Genomic DNA, 18,652 nt, shown 5'->3' with positions numbered 1-18,652 from the left:
GTGCAAAAGCAGCTATAGACAATTCCTAAACAAATGGCGTGGCTGTGTTCCAATAAAACTTTATTTATAAAAATAGGCAGTGGGCTGGATTTGTCCTGTTTGCCACATTGGTTGACCCCTGATGAAGAACATAGACTTTGGAGTCAGATAGACATGGTTTAGATTTCTTTTTCCTCCAATTAATAAGTGTGTAACCTTAGCAAGTTTTCCTCATTTATAGATGAAGGGTAATAGCATTTGTTGTTAAGGTCGTTGTAGGGATTATTTGAGATAATATATCTAAAGCACCTAACACAATTGCTGACATGTAGTAAGCATATTTCTTAATAAATGATTGTTATAACTATTTTCTTGGTTAATACTGGAGTTCCATTTATCTAAAGCAAAGTGGAGTCATAGCACCTATACACTTTCCTTAGGCCTGATAATTGGCTGCTTTCTAGCAAGCTTCATACTTAGCAAGAGCCTAATAGCCACATTGTGGTTTTTCAGAAACATTATTTTGATTTTTATTCATCAGATGAGGTTCGTTTTTTTGTTTGTTTTGTTTTGTTTTTTTGCATGTGTTATCAAAGCCTCAGGATAGACTCTTTTCTATATCCTTTCATGGTTGCCCAGATAAACGACATAATTATGTATTGGGCTTCCTGAGCCCAGTAGGCCTAGCTTCTTTTACTCATCATTTAAACATCTTTTACTCATGTTTATCCAAGTGAATGGTGAACTCATTGGTCATGGTCTCCCCAGAGTTGATCTTCCCAGATCAGCAGTCAGTCTTTTGTCTTGTTGCTGATTTCAGGGAGGGGGCAGGCACCTTGGCTTTTAATTCCTTAGGGATAGAATCTCAGTGACTAAGACTTGTTACATCTGATGTATGGTGACATAAGATCTTTTGTTATTATCAAAGTACTAGGAAAATAGAAGTGATGTGGAGGCGGGGACAGGATAGATTATTAATCAAAGGGATTTAGAAAGTGTTTCTCTTTCCAGAGAGTATCGTCCTGAATATGAACGTCTGAAGAAATCGCTGGTAAGAAAAGAGGCTATTTGTGTATTTTAGGGCCACTGAATAAACAATCTCAAACTATGTACTAATCCTTCTGCCATAAATGCTTTTGTTTTGGTTCTCAATGTATCCTTTAGATACTTGTTAATTTAAACCTGTAAATTTGTACGTATGCTGTCTGGATGCAGAAAGGCCCTTAATTATTTTTCTTCTCTATACTTGAAGTAATAAAAATCAGTAATTTTTCCTTTTATATATGCTGAGCCCTTCTTGTGCCATACCTCCACCCCTACTCCAAGGTCCATTTAAAGGCTACTTGTAGAATTTTGTTTAAGAACAGAGGGTAGTTCACAACTCTTACCCCAAATGATGAAGTGTCCTATCTCCATCGGCTACATTGGACATCTTATCACTGAGCCTTCCTGCTGTGTCTGTTTGAGGGTTCTTTTGATGATTTTGTGTCTAATTTCTGAAACCTCTAATACAGTCTGCAGAGCCCTCCGGAATGAACTTCTGCTAATCTGGGCCCACACTGCTCAATGTTTCTGTCATCAGCCATCCCTTATCTGCCTCTAGTATTTGTATAATTTGTCATCTCCAGTTAGAAGTCTGGCATCTAACTTGGGCCTCCTTTTTTAATATGACAACATTTTCCTCTGTGTATGTAGGCCAGTGCACAGAGCCAGCAGCAGAAAGAACAACTGGAACGACTTCGGAAAGATATGGGCTCTATAGCCTTGGACACCGGGACTGCCACAGGTACTGGAGGGTCTTCTGGTGTTAGGAACTAAGAGCGGGGTACACTTGTCTCCACTTAGTAGGTAGGTATTTATGTTTAAGGGAGAGAAAGAGAAAAGGATAAAGTAAATGTTGTATAGTGTATCTATCTATCTGTTCTTCAGTCAATTTAGATAAATCCTAGATCTGCATTGTGTTTAGTTGTCTCTTCCTCTCCTTTAATCGTGAATGGATCCTTTGTTTTTGTATTTCATGACATTGACATTTTTGAAGTGTACAGATGTAGATATATACCTACGGACATACCTATATCTAACATCTGTGTTAACGAGGAATCATCTCATACCACATTTATCTTATCTGTGTTTATACTTTTATACATATGTATATGATGATTCTTTCTCTTCAGGTAGTTTTTGGTTTACTTTGGCAAGATACTTGATGTCTACTTTTTTTTTTAATTACTTTTTAATCCTCCCCCTCTTTTACTGTTTATTTTGGCCTAATTTTAGATTTACAGAAGAGTTTCATGAATTGCAAAGAATTGCCATATACCCTTCAGCTAGATTCACCAAATGTTAACATCTACCACATTTACTTTATTCTTTCTGTTATATATGTTTGGCTTTACATTTTATATAAATATATAAGTATACGTATAAAATATTTGTATATTATATATAACTTTTTTCTGAATCGTTTAAGAGTAAGTTGCAGACATGATGCACCTTTACCCTTGAGTTTTTCTTAAAAATAAGGGCATTATTTTATATACCCTCATTGTAGTTATCAAAAACTAGGAAATTAACATTGACACGTTCCTATTATCTAATGTATAGACCTTATTTAGACGTAGCCATTTGCCCTCTATAGCAGGAGAAGGTTCTGGATCTGTGTTGCATTTAGTTGTCACGTCTCTTATTTTCCTTTAATCTGGAATGGCTCCTTAGTCTTTCTTTGCATTTCATGACATTGATATTTTTGAAGTGTATGGTACTTACATTTTTGTAGAATTTTCTTCAATTTGGGTTTGTCTGATGTTTCCTCATGGTTCAATTCAGGTGGCTCCTTTTTAGCAGAAGTTAACAGATGTGAAGTGTTTTTTCCATGTATCATATCACAAGGTACATGATGATGAGCTGTCTTTGATCACTTACTTAAAGTGGTGTCTGCCAGGTTTTTTCATCATAAAGTTATTTTTCCCTTCATAATAAGTATTTTGTGGGGTGATGCTTTGATTAGATAAATGTACTTTTAATTTTCAAATGTTTACCCATTAGTTTTAATATACATTAATCTAGGTAGGGATAGTCTTCATTTTCCTGATACATGTTGCAGATATTTTCTCCCTGTTTGTCAGTTGCCCTTTGACTTCGTTCATGGTGTTATTTTGCCATGCAAAAGTTTGTTTCGTTTTGTATAAATTTGATGTAGTCAAATTTATTTATCTTTTATTGCACCTGGTTTTGAGTCATAGTTGGGAATCCTTTATCCACACCTGTGTTAAAGAGGCATTCACTCATGTTTTACTGTAGTACTTGTATGGTTTTATTTTCTACATTTGGAACCCTGATCCATTTAGGGTTTATTCCTGGGTATGGTGAGAGGTATAGGTCAGTGTTACCTTTTTCATAAATAGTTGTACCCACATGATTTATTAAAAAGTCTACCTTTGTCCCAGTGATGAGATGCTACCTGTATCATATACTAAAGTTTCATATGTACTTGGATGTATTTCTGGATTACCTATTTTATTCCTCTAGACTGTGTGCCTTTACTGTGTGGCTTTAATTACATATAGAGGCTTTATAGTATGTTTTAATATCTGCTAGGGCTAGTCCTCCTCAACGTTTTCTTTTTTAGTGTTTCCCTGACTATTCTTGCTTGTTTGTTTTCCCAAATGACCTTTAGTATCAACTTAATGTAGCTCGCTAAAAAACCTCTTTGATATTTTTATTGGGATTGTGTTATATTAATTAATTAATTGACATCTCTTTGATGTTGCTCTTCCTGTCTAAGAACAAGGAATGTGTTTATATTTGTCCAGTCTACTTTTATGTCTTCCAGGAATGTTTTCCTCATGTAGGTTTTGTTAAATTTGTTAAATTTTTCCCAAGGATTGTATCTTCGTTAGTGTTGAAAATGGGATTTTTCTTCTAACTGGTTATGTTTGTGTTTATGAAGGCTTTTCATTTCTGTATTTTAGTCTTTTTATTCTGCTACTTTACTGACATTTTTTATTGTTTGAGTTAGTTTTGTCATTAATTCTCTAGGGGTTCCTAGGTTGGTGCTCAAATTTAAATATATACACACTCACCCTCCCACACTCATTGGTGGACTGGCCTTTAAAGGAGTAAAGTTCTGTTAATGATAGCTATTGCTATAGGTCTAGTAGAGAACAGCAAAGCCACTTGGTGGATTAGGTGCTGGAACCTGGCTGGGTTTACCAGTTAAGTGAGTTCCACGCTCCACACTTTTACTCTTGACTTATCAGCACACTGGATCTGCTCAAATGTCTTTAGCCTTCATAGGAAAAACCATAGCCTCTTCTAAGCTGAGAGCTAGTACAAATAAATGACATTACTATTACTATGAAGACAAGCTACTTGAGAGTTATTTTCCTCAACTTAAAAATGAGACCTCTGGGGGCTTCCCTGGTGGCGCAGTGGTTGAGAGTCTGCCTGCCGATGCTGGGGACACGGGTTCGTGCCCCGGTCCGGGAAGATCCCACATGCCGCGGAACGGCTGGGCCCGTGAGCCATGGCCGCTGAGCCTGCGCGTCCGGAGCCTGTGCTCCGCAACGGGAGAGGCCACAACAGTGAGAGGCCCGAGTACCGCAAAAAAAAGAAAAAAAAAAGAAAATGAGACCTCTTGGGTTACTGGCCTCATGAAAGCACTTTGTGAAATACACTAGTGTAGAAATGTTAAGTGGTATTAACTGTACATTTAGAAGAGATAAGATCGTGCATTTTTTCATGATCACTTTCATCCTGCCAGTTTTTAATCATACTTATCGATTCAAAATCACTTTTTTGAGGAGGCCTATGTTCATGACATGCTAGTGATAGATGTTTTCTATGTAGGCAGCTTACCTCCTGTGATGGACCCTTCTGACTTGATCCTGACTCGGGGAACCTTGGATGAAGAGGATGAGGAAGCAGACAGTGATACTGAAGATATTGACCACAGAGGTGAGAGGTGGCTGAGGTGGCTCATGAGAACAGAACAGCTGCTTATTCTTTCATTGTTTGCCCGGGAGCTTCCTGCTACTGAGGGAAGACCTTGAGCGTGAAGCCAGTTACAGGGGAGAGAGGACATGCTAAAGGATGCAGCACCAGGAAGGAGTTCCATATATTCAAAGTTCCTGGCCTTCCTACTGAATGGTTAATATTGAGCTTGATTACGGCCTTTTATTAGTCTTGTGTCTTCTCATCTTTAGGTCCTAACTCAATTTTGAGGAATCCAGGATTGTTTATTGTAATCATTGTTTTAAGAATACAAAAGGAGGCCTCAGCAGACCTAAACCAGTCAGAAGGGACTGTAGCATTGAAGATAGAATGGCTCTGGAAACCCAAAAGTGTTCCACTTTGCATAGTTTTATGGACTGTGGACAGAATCTGTTTCTTGAAACAACGCTTTTAGGTCCTAGCTGTGCCCAAGAGCAAACTTCTCTTTATTCCAGTGTGCTGGATACTAACACGTAAATTGCATCATTTAATAAGATTTATTGAGGTATAATTTACAAACAATAAATCCCACCCTTTTATTAAAGTGTATAGCTTGATGAATTTTAATACATACGTATAGTTTTGTAATTACCATTATAATCAAGAAACAGAACACTTCCATCACCCTAAAAGTTCGCTCAGGCTCGCTTTTATTCAGTCCCTTCCCCCACACCAGTTCCTGGCAACTGCTTACCTGATTTTTATTCCTATAATTTTGCCTTTTCCAGAATGTTGTGTAAGTGGAATCACAGTATTTAACTTGCATTTGACTTTTTTCATTCAGTGTAATGCTTTTGTGATCCATCCATGTTACTGCATGTGTCAGTAATATGTTCTTTTTTATTGCTGAGTAATAGTTCTATTATGTGGATGTACCTTTGTTTATCCATTCACCAGCTGATTGACACTGGGGTTGTTGCCAGGTTTTAGCTGTCATGAATAAAGCTGCTCTAAACATTCATTAACAGGTATTTGTGGACAGAGGTTTTCATTTCTCTCAGTTAAAAATATGTAGGAGTGGGACCTCATTTTAATTACTTTATGAAGGAGGTATTCTCCCCACTTACAGGTCAAAGAAATTGTACATTTTGGGCAACATGATAAATACAGCCTGCTTCTAGGAGATATTTCCTTATTGGGAGAAGTGGACATACAGTGTCTTAGAAATATAGTTGACTCTTCAACAACTTGGAGACTAGGGGTACCCACCCTCCTCACAGTTTAAAATCCCTGTATAATTAACTTATAGTTGGCCCTCTGTATCTGTGGTTCCACATTCGTGGATTTCACCACCTGTGGATCGTGTGGTACTGTAGTATTTACGATTGAAAAAAATTCGTTTATACATGGACCTATGCAGTTCAAACCCGTGTTGTTCAAGGGTCAAAGGTACTATTTCTGATGGATGGGTGACAGCAGCTCTAATCCACCTGTCTAACGGGAGAGTTTAAAAAGAATTAACCTTCTTTTTTCCTTGCAGTTACAGAGGAAAGCCGTGAAGAGCCAGCATTCCAGAATTTTATGCAAGAATCAATGGCACAGTACTGGAAGAGAAACAACAAATAGTTTCTAAAGTCCAAAATTTTGGAACTCTGTGTGAAGGGACTATCCTTATCTCTGATTGGGGGCTACTATAAAGGACAATTTTGTTCAGGATAGCAGTTTCTCTTACTAGTGAAATCTCCTGACTCAGATGAAGCCAGGGATAGAATACATTTGGACCTGGCAGGTAGATGCTGATTCCCCTTGGCATTTTCCTTGGATTTATGCAAGGAAGGATATTCTGGTTTTGGATGCTCATATCCCTTCAAGCCTAAAACTGCAAGTTTTATCATTTGAACACACATACTTTTGCTGCTGATGGACAGAACAGAGAGAGAACTTAGTGGGCTGGATCTGTAGCCTCTACTTCTCCAGCATCTTGCCTTTGAACCTGCACCACGAGTTCCCCTCCTTTTAGCAGAAAGAGAGGGGGAAACAGGAGCTTGTCCAGAGCTTGGCACTGGAGTCTCCTTGGCAATCAATCAGTCTTGGTATGAAATGTGCCTCAGACTGGGTAGCTTATTGTAGAACACCAGGTTCATTGAAGAAAGTGGGCAAAACATTGTTAACGAATAAGAATTCTACTTTAGATGGTGACTTGGATAAAGAGTTTTTAATTTTAACTTTGTTGTAAGCCTGCCTGTCATAATTTCAAATAAGAAAATTATCACAAATAGTCACTGCAGTTCAGAAGAGAGGTTTAAAGCCACATGTTGTTTACTAAAGTTCCATGTACGTACCACACCTAGTAACCAGGTACAAAGCCAGGCCCTGTTTGTACTGTACTTTAACTTAATGCAGTGTATCCTTAGTGATTTACTCAAAGTCCACAGATTTGGGTCAGTTGCACATTCCATATATAACAGCCCTGGTAAGGGTTTGCTTTGCCTCCACATTCTTCACAGTATCTTATAACATTATACATTTCTCTTAAGGAATTTTATCCCTGCCTAACCTGTATTCCAGATCAGTGGTTCTCAAAGTGTGGTCTCTGGACCAGAAGCAGCAGCATCATCTGGGAAGTTACTAAAGATGGGACATTCAAGCCCTATATCAGAAACTGGGGGGGTGTGGGTGGGGCCTAGCAGTCCGTTTTACTAAGGCCTCCAGGGGATTCTGATGCATGCTAAGTTCAGAACAATATTCTAACTCAAACAGCCTATGACGTAATTCTAGGCCAGGTGAATCTCAGATATCAATGTGCTTATCACCTGCTTTATCAGAGTACCCCAACCTTGACCATCTGGTGCCTATTCTCCAATCTAACATTCTAAAAATAAATAAAAGTGTTTTGCTTTACATGAAGTATTAATTTCAGTATTCTGTAACTAATGGAAACCACTGGTCTAAAAACTTGAACCTGTTCTTTGAGAGGAAACCATTTGCACGGCAAAACTCTGAACATACCTGATTTTTTCCCTTAGTGCCTTTGTATACTTTTTACTTAAAGAGGAACTTGTCTGGCCTATGCTATAAGCTCCATAAGGGCAGAGACAGTCTTACTCATCTGTGTATCCCTTGCAGAGGACCCAGTACATAATAGGTACTCAACAAATGTTTGCTAAGTGAATGAATTAAATACTAGGTGGCTAATTTATGGAAACTGACCACCTGATGTGTACTTTCATCAATAAATAAGCAAAAATAAAGCTAAGCCTGGAACAGGAAGGGTTTAGATAAATGTGCCAAGGATGTACAATTAGCAAACTTATAAATGATCTGGTAACAGTTTAAATTATAACCTCATTTTGTTGCTATTGCATTCATATTTATTCTCAGTGCTGGATATTTAAGGCACTCAATGATGTGGGCCTTGATTTCTGGTCTCCACTAAAGGAGTGCTCTAACTTTCACAAGACTTGTATTCTGCACCCCCAAACCAAACTTCAGCAGTATTTAACATGCACACATTTGCTAATTCCTCCTGATTATTCCAGTGCTACATCATTTACTTCATAAATACTGGTCGAGACTATCAGATGCCAAGCAGGGCAGGTACTGCTATGGATGAGTAAGAGCAGTAAAGTTGTTCAAGACACGATGTAAAGCAGAAAGGTGCATACTGTTACCCTTTTGGCGGCTGCCCATCCAGCAGAAACACAATGTGCAGACAGAATTCTGGCAGAGGAATGGACTGTTCTCTGATGGCCAAGCAGATGCAGCAAATGAAATAGGCACGAGCCTGTCCTTGGACAGGTCCTGTTTGCTTCATTCACAAAGGAGAAAAATGAATGGAGCAACCAAAAAGTGTACATGGTGAAAATATAAAAAAAAATCTGAATGGAAATAAAAAAATAAAGATGGTGGAAATACATGGAATAAGTCTAGAGCAGAAGAAAATATGTGGCTGAGATAGTAGAGGGCTGTCTGAAAAAGCAAAAAGCCTGTTTACCACAGACCACTCTGACTTTATAGGCGACCTCATGGGCAGCAAAAACAGTTTGAAAACAAGACTACTGATAGATAAGCTATGCAATGTTTAGCTATTTCCTGTTAGGTATTAGCACTGGATTCCCAAGGACTTCGACCAAAAATGAAGCAAGTTAAAAAAAAATTGACATCTGATACCAGCATATATTTACTTGTGAGTCTATTCAAGCACAGCTTTGAGGCTTAACAACATCTCCATCTTCATAATATCTCTGCAAGGTAGGTAAAAGCAGTATGATTCTTCTCAGTTGTGCAAGAGAAACAGCTCTAGAGAAGCTAAGTCACTTGTCTAGTCACACAGTAGATGTCAGGGACAGTGCTTTGGTCTCTGGATTACCATCCCAGTGTCATGATGTCTGTGAAAGGTAGCTTGGTTGTTGTGGAAAACTACAAAAACTGGAGGCAAAAGGAAAAAGCAGACTTATTTGGTTAAATCCAGTTCCACTGATATCAGGAAAATCCACTGTGTTTAAGAATAAAAGTCAAATCACTGTTTATGGAAACGAATTAGAATACATCAAGATTTTCTGTTGGGTCTTGTAGGTCTGGAGAGAAACTCTCCCTCTTTGCCTTATATTTTCCTCATCCTCTTTTTACAGCGCTGGTTGAAAACAGGGGAGGACCCCATGAGGCTGTCAGTGGAGTGGGAGCCGTAGCTGCTGTCTGAGTCATCAGGGCTCTGGGGGATCCCAGCTTCACTCATGCCTGACATGGGCTCCTCGAACACATCGCTGCCCAGCACGCCATGCCCAGAGACGTTGCCTTCTTCACTCTCTTGCGGCTCCATTTTCACGTGGGCCAAGTTCCAAAGAAGTGAAGCATTTACTTCTGTACCTGGGAATGGAAGAAGAATGTAGAACTAACTAGCAGTAAGAAAGGCTGGAACAGGGCTTCCCTGGTGGCACAGTGGTTAAGAATCTTCCTGCCAGGGCAGGGGACACGGGTTTGAGCCCTGGTCCGGGAAGATCCCACATGCCACGGAGCAACTGAGCCCGTGCGCCACAACTACTGAGCCTGTGCTCTAGAGCCCATGCTCTGCAACGAGAAGCCACTGCAGTGAGAAGCCCACACACCACAACAAAGAGTAGCCCCCTGCTCGCCGCAACTAGAGAAAGCCTGTGCACAGCAACGAAGACCCAACACAGCCAAAAATAAATAAATAAAAAAAATAAATTTGTTTAAAAAAATCTATTAAAAAAAAAAGGCTGGAACAAAGTAGGAGACACGCACCACCCAGGGCCAACTGATGACCTTTGAGGTCAGTTTTCACTCTGATTCTCTACTTGGCTGGAGAATATGGTGGTTATTCTCTGCTCAAACAGTTACCAACTCTAAATATCTTCTTTTCCACTTCCTCACCCTCCTTTACCCCAGCTCATCCGCCTCCATTTTCCCTAAACTAGGGAAGTAAAACTATGCTCGTGGAAAGATTCATGGTTCAAAGGCAGGCACAACCATGGGCTCTTAGTCAGGTGTTACATTGGCCTGTCCTTTTATGGGGCTGTCTTGTTTTCCTGCCTTGTGTTTGGGTCCCTGGTCCTCTCTCACGTTATGAAAAGTTAATGACCAGTACGAAATGCTGGCAGCTGTTCCCAGACTGCTGAAAAGAGACATGACCCCTACATCTGCAACAATTTCTTTTTGGCTCTCCTGCCTCTGTGTCTTCTAGCAACACTGTTCTGTGGTTATTACGTCTTCCATGGTGAAAGGCTCTCTGCCCAATACTTTAAAAAATGTGGCCTAATTCTGTTTAGGCTACACTGAAGGACTGGCTATTTGCATCATTTGTGCATTGATGACATGACAATTTATATTTGTAAAGAACTGAGCGTCTAGACTAATTTGCAATCTAACTGACTTAGGGATCAAGTCATCTAGTTCTGAAGGTAATCACAGGGTCTATCTGGAAGAAGAGGCCAGCCGCCTGTAACTGGGTTGCCCTATTTCAATTCCTTTCAGTTCCAACTTGTTGGGGGGTACTTTAGCAAGGAACCCCAACTATTCAAACATCCCTGAGCAATTAACATTACTCCATCTATCTGGAAGTTGCCTTAATCAATTCAGTCCAAGCAGCAGGAAAGACCAGAATACAGAGGACAGGAGGCCATCTGCCCACCCAGCTGGGTCAGCTGAATTAACTCTGGTAATCACTTATTGCATCTACATCCTAACTAGAAATAATTTTAAAGAATGTCTGTAAAGCTCTGCTAGTTCTTTCTTCCTTAATTACAAAGAGAATGTTGGTATCTGTAGATCAGTGAAGCTATATTCGTTTTCAGACTTTCCATTCTCCTGCCCATCCCCACTTTTGTTCTTCCATCTCCAGAGTTTGAATCCAAAACGCAAGAAGTACTGAGACTGGCAGATCTCCCAGAATCAAAATGGGTAAGTTGTTTTCTCTTACTTGAAGCCTGTGGTGAAGCCTCGACCTCCAGGTTAGATGGGAAGCGTTCACTCTGAGCCCCAAGGACTCCCATGGGCAGTGACTGGTCTCCAGAAGCAAGGTCAGCCTCCAGTTCCTCACTGACAGGGAAGGTGATGTCGCTCACAGGTTCCTCCTTGATCTTTACAGGTTTAGTGTCCTCTGTGGCCTTCTCAGGATTGACAATCCTTTCATACTCTTCAGAGAGCTGCTTACTAATCTGTTGGCAAGCAAGAGTCAATTTTCCAAGTTAAAAGCAAGTTGGATAGTCAGCTTGTGGCATCCACGGAAAAGCCAACAGAATATGAATATGCATAAAACATCACTGCCAAAGGAAGGAATGTGAGTTTGAAATTCGTAAATGACAGAGACATGTAAAGAATATCTGTTTAGCAGAGAATGTGTATGTCATTAATTAAAAGGTACATAAAGGTGAAAAATATTTAGACTATTATATCAGAACTGGGACAAAAGATCACATTTTTAGCTATAAAAATTAAGATTCGACATAGGTACCACAGGTGGATGATGAACACTGTAGGAAATCTGGGTCGCTTAGCAAAGACAACTGGGTGTTAAGAATTCCTTACCATATTTTAGATTTGGGGAAACCGAAACAGTGAACAAAATGCCTCAGGCCACAAGGATTGAAGAGCTCAGATATTTCTGGTTCTAACCAAAAATGGTGTCTCCCCCACCACACTCCACCCTTGGGCAGCATCACCTCACTGTTTTGTTTTTCTCATAGCACTTAACGCCGTCTGAAATGATTTTGATCATTATTTGTTTACTTGTTTTTGTTTCCCTCTCAACAAGAGTGCAAGCTCAAGGAACTTGTTAACTGCTGAATCTCATAGTGCCTGACTCACAATAGGCACTCAATAAATATTCGTTGAATAAAAGCATGCTAACCACATGCTATAATTTCACTGACTAAAGGAGACCCCTGAGTCTGGCCACGTCAGTGATGAGGCCAGTGGAACACAGCCAGGGCCGAAGAGGAAAGCAGGGTAAGTCCACTCTGTTCCAAGACCCTGTACTCTGCACCCTAGAGCAAGTGTTAGGGATCCTGCTGGACACCCCTAGATTACACATCTTTACCCACTTCTCCTCAGGGTCCTCTCACCTGCAGCATGTAACTGTGATAGTCCTTGATGCGGTGCTGCCAGAACTTCTGGAGGGAGAGCACGCTGCCAATGCCCACTTCATGGAAAACCTGCTCCATCACGTCGGGGAAGGGAGTCTGCCCCAGCCGGGCCTCCTGATCCACAGCAAAGCGCAGCAACTTGGTGAACTTAAGACAATACTCGTGTGCCACATCAGTTAGGGTCTCCAGGACACTTTCGTTAGCACACTCAAAGCCTGCGTGGGCTAGGATTGTGGCCACTGCCTGGTAGAGGAGCTGCCGGCAGGAGTGCCAGCTGAGTTCAGTCACAGGTTCCCCTTTTCCACTGAAAGCAGAGACATGCTAGTGTTATTAGTGCTCTTGCAAAGGGGTGACCTGTCCTGTCTCCCTAGGAAATTTACAATCCCAATCAAACCACCGGCTCAGCTTTCCAGGGGAATTCTAGGCAGGTTACATAGCCCAGTGCCATCTTGTTGCTGTCAGGGCCTGTCTCAACAACCCACAGTCATATCCCTGAGCTGCTCCAATTACATAAGGTTTGAACAGGCAATAGATGCCTGTAGTAAACAGTATAAAAGGGTATATGGTGAAAAGGAAGTTTCCTTCTCCTTATAACAACTGCTGGATTTTGATCACTTTTAGGATATGATTAATTTTAAGAGTATAGCTCAGATACTGCTCAGTGGTGCTCTATTTCACCAGAACATAGGTTCCTCACATGCTGGGCAATATATGGACTTCTAGAAATTCACAGGCCCAATTAGGAGATTCTTATTTAACTACAACAGACCATTTGTAAAGCTGGGAAAGGAACTCAATTTTATAAAAGCAATTTAAAACATATATAGCTTACAAAGCATTTTTATCCTGTTTTATGCTGTGAAGTGGGTAGGGGTCCATATTTCTTCATATTCCTATCCGGCAGGTGAAGAAAATGAAGTTCAGAGGGGCTGACTTGCCAAAAGATTTTGGGTATTATTAAGTGATAGAGCTTCTGCCTTTAGATCCCATGTTCTTAATAATACACTGTTTTGCGCCTAATCACTATGACAAAGATCCTAATCTTTCCCAAACAAAATAAAAAACCTCAAAAAACTGTCTGGTCTCCTAAAAATAACTTTTAATGAGCTCCTAACAATTTACCCGCTTTCCTGAAATTTCCTATCTTCTGCCTCCCTCTGACAAAGTAAATAGATAAAAAAAAGATAGGGTACAGAAAATTACTTTTCCCTGGTCCATACTTGGCATGCGTCACCCTGTGCTTGCTGTACAGAGTGCCTGAGGAGCTGCACACCCATGCTGCTGTTATCTGCTCAGTAGCAACTACTGTAACTCACATAATAATTGGAACATAAGAAAACCAACTGCCTAATAACTTTTCATTCACTGTTTGCATCATCGTTTCCCATGGCCAGTCTCTCTGGACCAAAAGCTAAAGGCTTCAGAAGTGCCTAATAAACAGAGCTAAATCAGTATTGCTTTGCTTAATATGTGGACCCATTTCAAAGGAAAATAATTCTTCCCGTACCCCCATAGCTGATGCAAATTATTTTTGTACACCGTTTCTTAAATATGTATAAAACAAACTACGTTTAAACTTCTGATGTTCACAGAATCTTCCTAACAATTAAAATTAGAAAATTGTCACAAAAGTACAAATTCTAAATAATAGCATCAATTTAATATGAAAGACAATATTATTTTGTTAAAGGTAAATTGCTCTCAAAATGTAAACTTGGTACTGATTCCCACAGAGTAAGTGTGTTGAAGTTAGGCACATCTATACTAACACGGGGCAAGCATGTAACGACACAGTTCTCCCTCGCTTTTTCACTATTCCAATGTCTTCAGAGCCTTTGATTAGACAATACACCATGACATTTTCTGGCCTTCTTCTGGCCCAACTGCAAGCCTTACTTAACAAGTCTATTTCTGTTCTTTTCTCATTAGTTTGGGACAATTAAAATAGTAGCAACTATTATCATCAATAGGCAGATGCACTAAGTGATATACAATATTACTTATGTAGTATTTTTGCCAACATTTCATTTGAATCTAATCTTGAGGAAATAATCAGCAAATCCAGTCTGATTTGGGACAGCCTACAAGTGACCTAAACTCTTAAAAAAGATTAATATCATGTATTATAAAAGGGGGAAGCTATTCTGGCTTAAAAGACACTAAAGAGGCAGAGAAAGACAAATACTGTATGATATCATTTTTATGTGGAATCTAAAACAAACTAGTGAATATAACAGAAAAGAAATAGACTCACAGATATAGAGAACGAACTAGTGGTTACCAGGGGGGGAGAGCGAAGAGGGGCAGGGCAAGATAGGAGAAGGGGATGAAGAGGTATAAACTACTATGTATCAAATAAATAAGCTACAAGGATATATTGTACAGCACAGAGAATATAGCCAATATTTTATAATAACTTTAAAAGGAGTATAATCTATAAAAATATTGAATCATGATGTTGTACACCTGAAACTAATATAGTATTGTAAATCAACTATACCTCAAAAAAAAACACTGAAGAGGTATAACAACCAAATGCAATGCGTGAATCTTTGTTAGGTCCAGGACTGGGAACAAACATACCTACAAAAGATATTTTGGAGACAACTGGAGAAATCTGAATACAGACATATTAAATGATAGTATTTAATTAGTGTTCATTTACTTTGACGTGATAATGGTTATTGGGATTGTGTAGGAAATTTCCTTATTCTTAGGATAAGTTGAAGAATTTAGGGGTGAAAGAATGCTGAAGAATTTAGGGGTGATATATTGCAATGTCTGCAACTTTAAAATATTTGGCAAAAAAGGTCTTATGTGTATATGTATATATATATGTTTGTATATTTGTGTGTAAATGTGTGTATATACACTTACACATACGTGAGAGAGAGAAAGTAAATGTGGCAAAATGTTAACAATTGGTGAATCCAGGTGAAGGGTATTTGGGTGTGTGTCATACTATTTAAACTTTTCTATAGGTCTGACAAAGTTCAAAATGAAAAGGAAACAGTAATTATTTGGCACCAAATGCAAACTTTCACACCGAAACCTAGTAGTAGCCCTAGGTTATAAGGCAGTCATTCAGAGGACCTGGAGCAGGGCTTCTCAAATTGAAATATACTTATGAACATTCTGGAGGTCTTGTTAAAATGAAAATTCTGATTCAGCAGGTCTGCATTTCTAACAAGCTCCCAGGTGATGTTGATGTTGCTGATCTTGGACCAGATTTTGAGTAGCAAGGATCAAGAACATTTTTCTATTATTATTTCTTAAAGTATGTTATCAAAATGAAAATACACAATTAAAAATTCTTGTATAGAACTTGGAGATTCCTAATAGTATGAGAATAAGTCCATGAATCTCATTTTAAGGGCACTGAGCTAAACCCATATTATACCTTTTAATGAAACAGAAGGACTAGACTCTGAGGACTATGCGACCATGGCCTATTTTACAAACTAGTGTAGCACTTACTCCTAGTAAAGTGCTTGGCACATATTAGGCACTCCATAAATATTTGCTGCATCAGAAAATAAAAAAATAACAGACTCTGGATTCGGAAGATCAGGGTTCAAGTCCTAGACTTCCCACTAATTACCTGAACAACTTTGGCCAAGGCAATTACTCTCATCCTCAGTTTCCTCCTGGAAATGTGATTACCTGCTTAACACAGTTGTTGGGAAGATTTTTTGAGAAAAGTAAGATATAGCAAAGCCTTGCCTTACCGATAAAAGTCACTCTCTGGGTCACTGTGCCGGATGTGGAATGGGGCGCTGGGATTCTTACAATCTAAAGGAAGGAGGTCATCAGGAAGAGGAGGTGACCCAGGGCAGGACGGAAGAGGCTCACTCTCTTCGGTCTTTACACCTTCCGTCTGTTGCTGGTTCTGGGCCTGAGCTGTGGCAATGAGGTTACGCAGACGTCGGTTGTGCTGGATCAGCTGAATGGTATGGATGGTGAGGCTGCATGGCTCTGAGGGGATATCCAACATAGTGGGGGGCTTGGGCTTGTTGGCTGAGGGTTGGTGCAGGGGTGGGTCATGGACTTCTACCAGTCGGAACTCCCGAGGGAGCAAGTCAAAGGAACTTCTGTTGGTCTGGCTTGATGAGATTGGTATCTCTCCCCAGTATCTCAACATTTTGGAATAAGAAAGGAAGAGCTTTCAAGTTAAATATAGATGATATCCGAAAAGCAGTGTTTTAAAATCTCTAGCAACTGCAGGTTATGGGCTTCTGTAGTGAAAAATATGAAGTCTAGCCAGTTATTTACATAAAAAGTAGGCAGTTCAAGACCACTTAGAAAAATGTCAGTGTCAGCAACACTGTAGGACCAAGGATGTTCTCCCTGAAGAAATTAAGAGAAATATAACTGTTAGATGCCAGTCATCACAATCACACACTAGGACAATTCTTACTGGACTGAACCACAAGGTAGAGTTTGGGTCATCAGTAGATTAATAGCTGCAAGAGTATCGGGGGCTATAGTGTCCATATTTTCCATCTCACCCTACTAACTCATCACGAGAACTGCCATCATACCCAGTCCTGAACGATTTGCAAGGCAAATACTTCTCAGAGTATCTTGACACATCTGTCCTGGATTAGTAGGAGAAAAGGGAATAGAGTTAAAGATAGGAAAAGGTGGTTCTTTTTTTTTTTTTGATGCAGCTTGTAGGATCTTAGTTCCCTCGACCAGGGATAGAACCCAGGCCTGGGCAGTGAAAATGCCGAGTCCTAACCATTGGACCACCAGGGAATTCCTGAGGTGGTTCTTAATTTGTGAATGCCAGGCATGGGAACCTTTAACTGGTCCTGGTGGAAAAATTTATGAACCACTAACCTAAACGGTCTTATGCATTCAACTTGACGTATACAGGGAAGAATCTGAGATATCTGCTGTCTCCTAACGAATATCCCTTCCTTCAGTCTCTCCTTATATCTAATCTACTCTCTACAGTAATGCTAGAATTAATATTTTAAACTCATTGCCTATTGGAAAAAAGTCAGTCAAAATTTTTTTGGTTTACCATTCAACAACGTTTACAGTCTGGCTTCAACTCACCCTTCCAGATTCATTGCCCATATGTCTCTTCAAATTCAACAAACATTTACCGAATGCCAGGTATCATGTGAAGAGATAAAGACTAATGCAAGATCCTTACCCTGAAGTGAGGGAGAAAAACATAAAAAGGACATTTCAATATTAAAATGTGTGGTAAGAGCTGTTCTAGAGACACAGACCTGGTGCAGTGAGAAAACACAAAGGAGGAACTTCCTGGAGAAAATGATCACTTTAGATCTACCAGTATCAGACTACTCAGGCTGAGAATGCCATGCATTTTCACAGCTTAAAGATGTGATCTCTGCCAGAAATGCCCTGACACCCACCACATCCCTGGCAGACTTGTATTCATTCTTAAGTATGGCTTAAGTCACCACCCTCTATCACCTCCCCAGTACAACTCCCTTCATCATATTCTCACAGCACTTTGCATGTCTCCATCACAACATTTATCCCTATATTTAAACTAGTACTTATCTCAATTTTATTCTTCCATCTAGCTCTCACAACTGTGATCTTAGTACAGTGAGTGCCTACTACATGCCGGGCTTTGCCTTTACTGTTAATTCCAATCTCCCAACTTCTCTATGAAGTAGATACTATTATTACCCCACTTTGCAGATGTGGAAGCTGAGGCCTACTGTCTTGCCTAATGTCAGAAATGGCTGAGAGGGAAAATCAACACGGCCAGGCTCCAGGGCCTGCACTCTTAACAACTACACTATGCTGCCTCATTAATTGGTTTCGGAAAGAATAAAAGAACAAACGAATAAATGAATGAACCAAGTGACAACAAAAATCGCCCTCTCCCCTAGCTTCACCGAAAGGAGCACGAAGGACAGACACCAACCACAAGCAATGCCCAAGTCCCTAGGGGGGGCTCCTCCGTCACCGTCAGCAGGCGCAGGCGCCAATCACAGGGTCCTGGGGTCCCCTAATGCTGGGGCAGCCATGACACAGGGACATCTGGACCTGGACCGAGGCAAGGAGGCTCCACTATGGACTGCCACGTCGCAGGTGCGGGGCTGGGCGGCTGTACGATTCCGAGAGGCCCGAGACAAGGGTCGCGTCAGGCC

General features: G+C 40.2%; 2 protein-coding genes across 10 annotated transcripts in view; one reads left to right on the top strand and one right to left on the bottom strand.

Moving 5' to 3' along the window:
* GPN1 (GPN-loop GTPase 1) overlaps positions 1–7,817 on the top strand; it is a 23,017-nt gene extending 15,200 nt beyond the window's left edge. For 3 of the 4 annotated variants that reach the window (XM_027113531.1, XM_027113533.1, XM_027113532.1), the window contains exons 11-14: positions 991–1,030; positions 1,675–1,765; positions 4,828–4,935; positions 6,452–7,136. In XM_027113531.1, coding sequence (XP_026969332.1) covers positions 991–1,030; positions 1,675–1,765; positions 4,828–4,935; positions 6,452–6,537 — 325 coding nt within the window. In that variant the 3' untranslated portion in view covers positions 6,538–7,136. Of the gene's footprint in view, positions 1–990; positions 1,031–1,674; positions 1,766–4,827; positions 4,936–6,451 lie in introns of all 4 variants that reach the window. The other variant, XM_027113530.1, reaches the window with a different exon arrangement.
* Positions 7,209–18,652, bottom strand: SUPT7L (SPT7 like, STAGA complex subunit gamma). 6 transcript variants are annotated; one of them, XM_027113546.1, is made up of 6 exons: positions 17,577–18,652; positions 17,021–17,110; positions 16,241–16,859; positions 12,492–12,816; positions 11,348–11,585; positions 7,209–9,777 (listed from the first exon to the last, which is right to left on the bottom strand). In XM_027113546.1, the coding sequence occupies exons 3-6, from the start codon at positions 16,651–16,653 to the stop codon at positions 9,515–9,517; spliced, it is 1,239 nt and encodes a 412-aa protein (XP_026969347.1). In that variant the 5' UTR covers positions 16,654–16,859; positions 17,021–17,110; positions 17,577–18,652; the 3' UTR covers positions 7,209–9,514. The 6 variants fall into 6 exon arrangements, with proteins under 6 accessions (XP_026969347.1, XP_026969345.1, XP_026969346.1 ...); XM_027113544.1 differs by having other exon boundaries at positions 16,241–17,110; positions 17,577–17,677; positions 18,469–18,652; XM_027113545.1 differs by lacking the exon at positions 17,021–17,110.

The sequence above is a fragment of the Aethalodelphis obliquidens genome, unplaced genomic scaffold (assembly GCF_003676395.1).
Source record: "Aethalodelphis obliquidens isolate GAN/ISIS:26980383/991018 unplaced genomic scaffold, ASM367639v1 scaffold12, whole genome shotgun sequence".
NCBI classification, from domain to species: Eukaryota; Metazoa; Chordata; class Mammalia; order Artiodactyla; family Delphinidae; genus Aethalodelphis; species Aethalodelphis obliquidens.
Note: the sequence above shows the minus strand (reverse complement) of the source record. Positions and strands in the feature narration are given on the sequence as shown.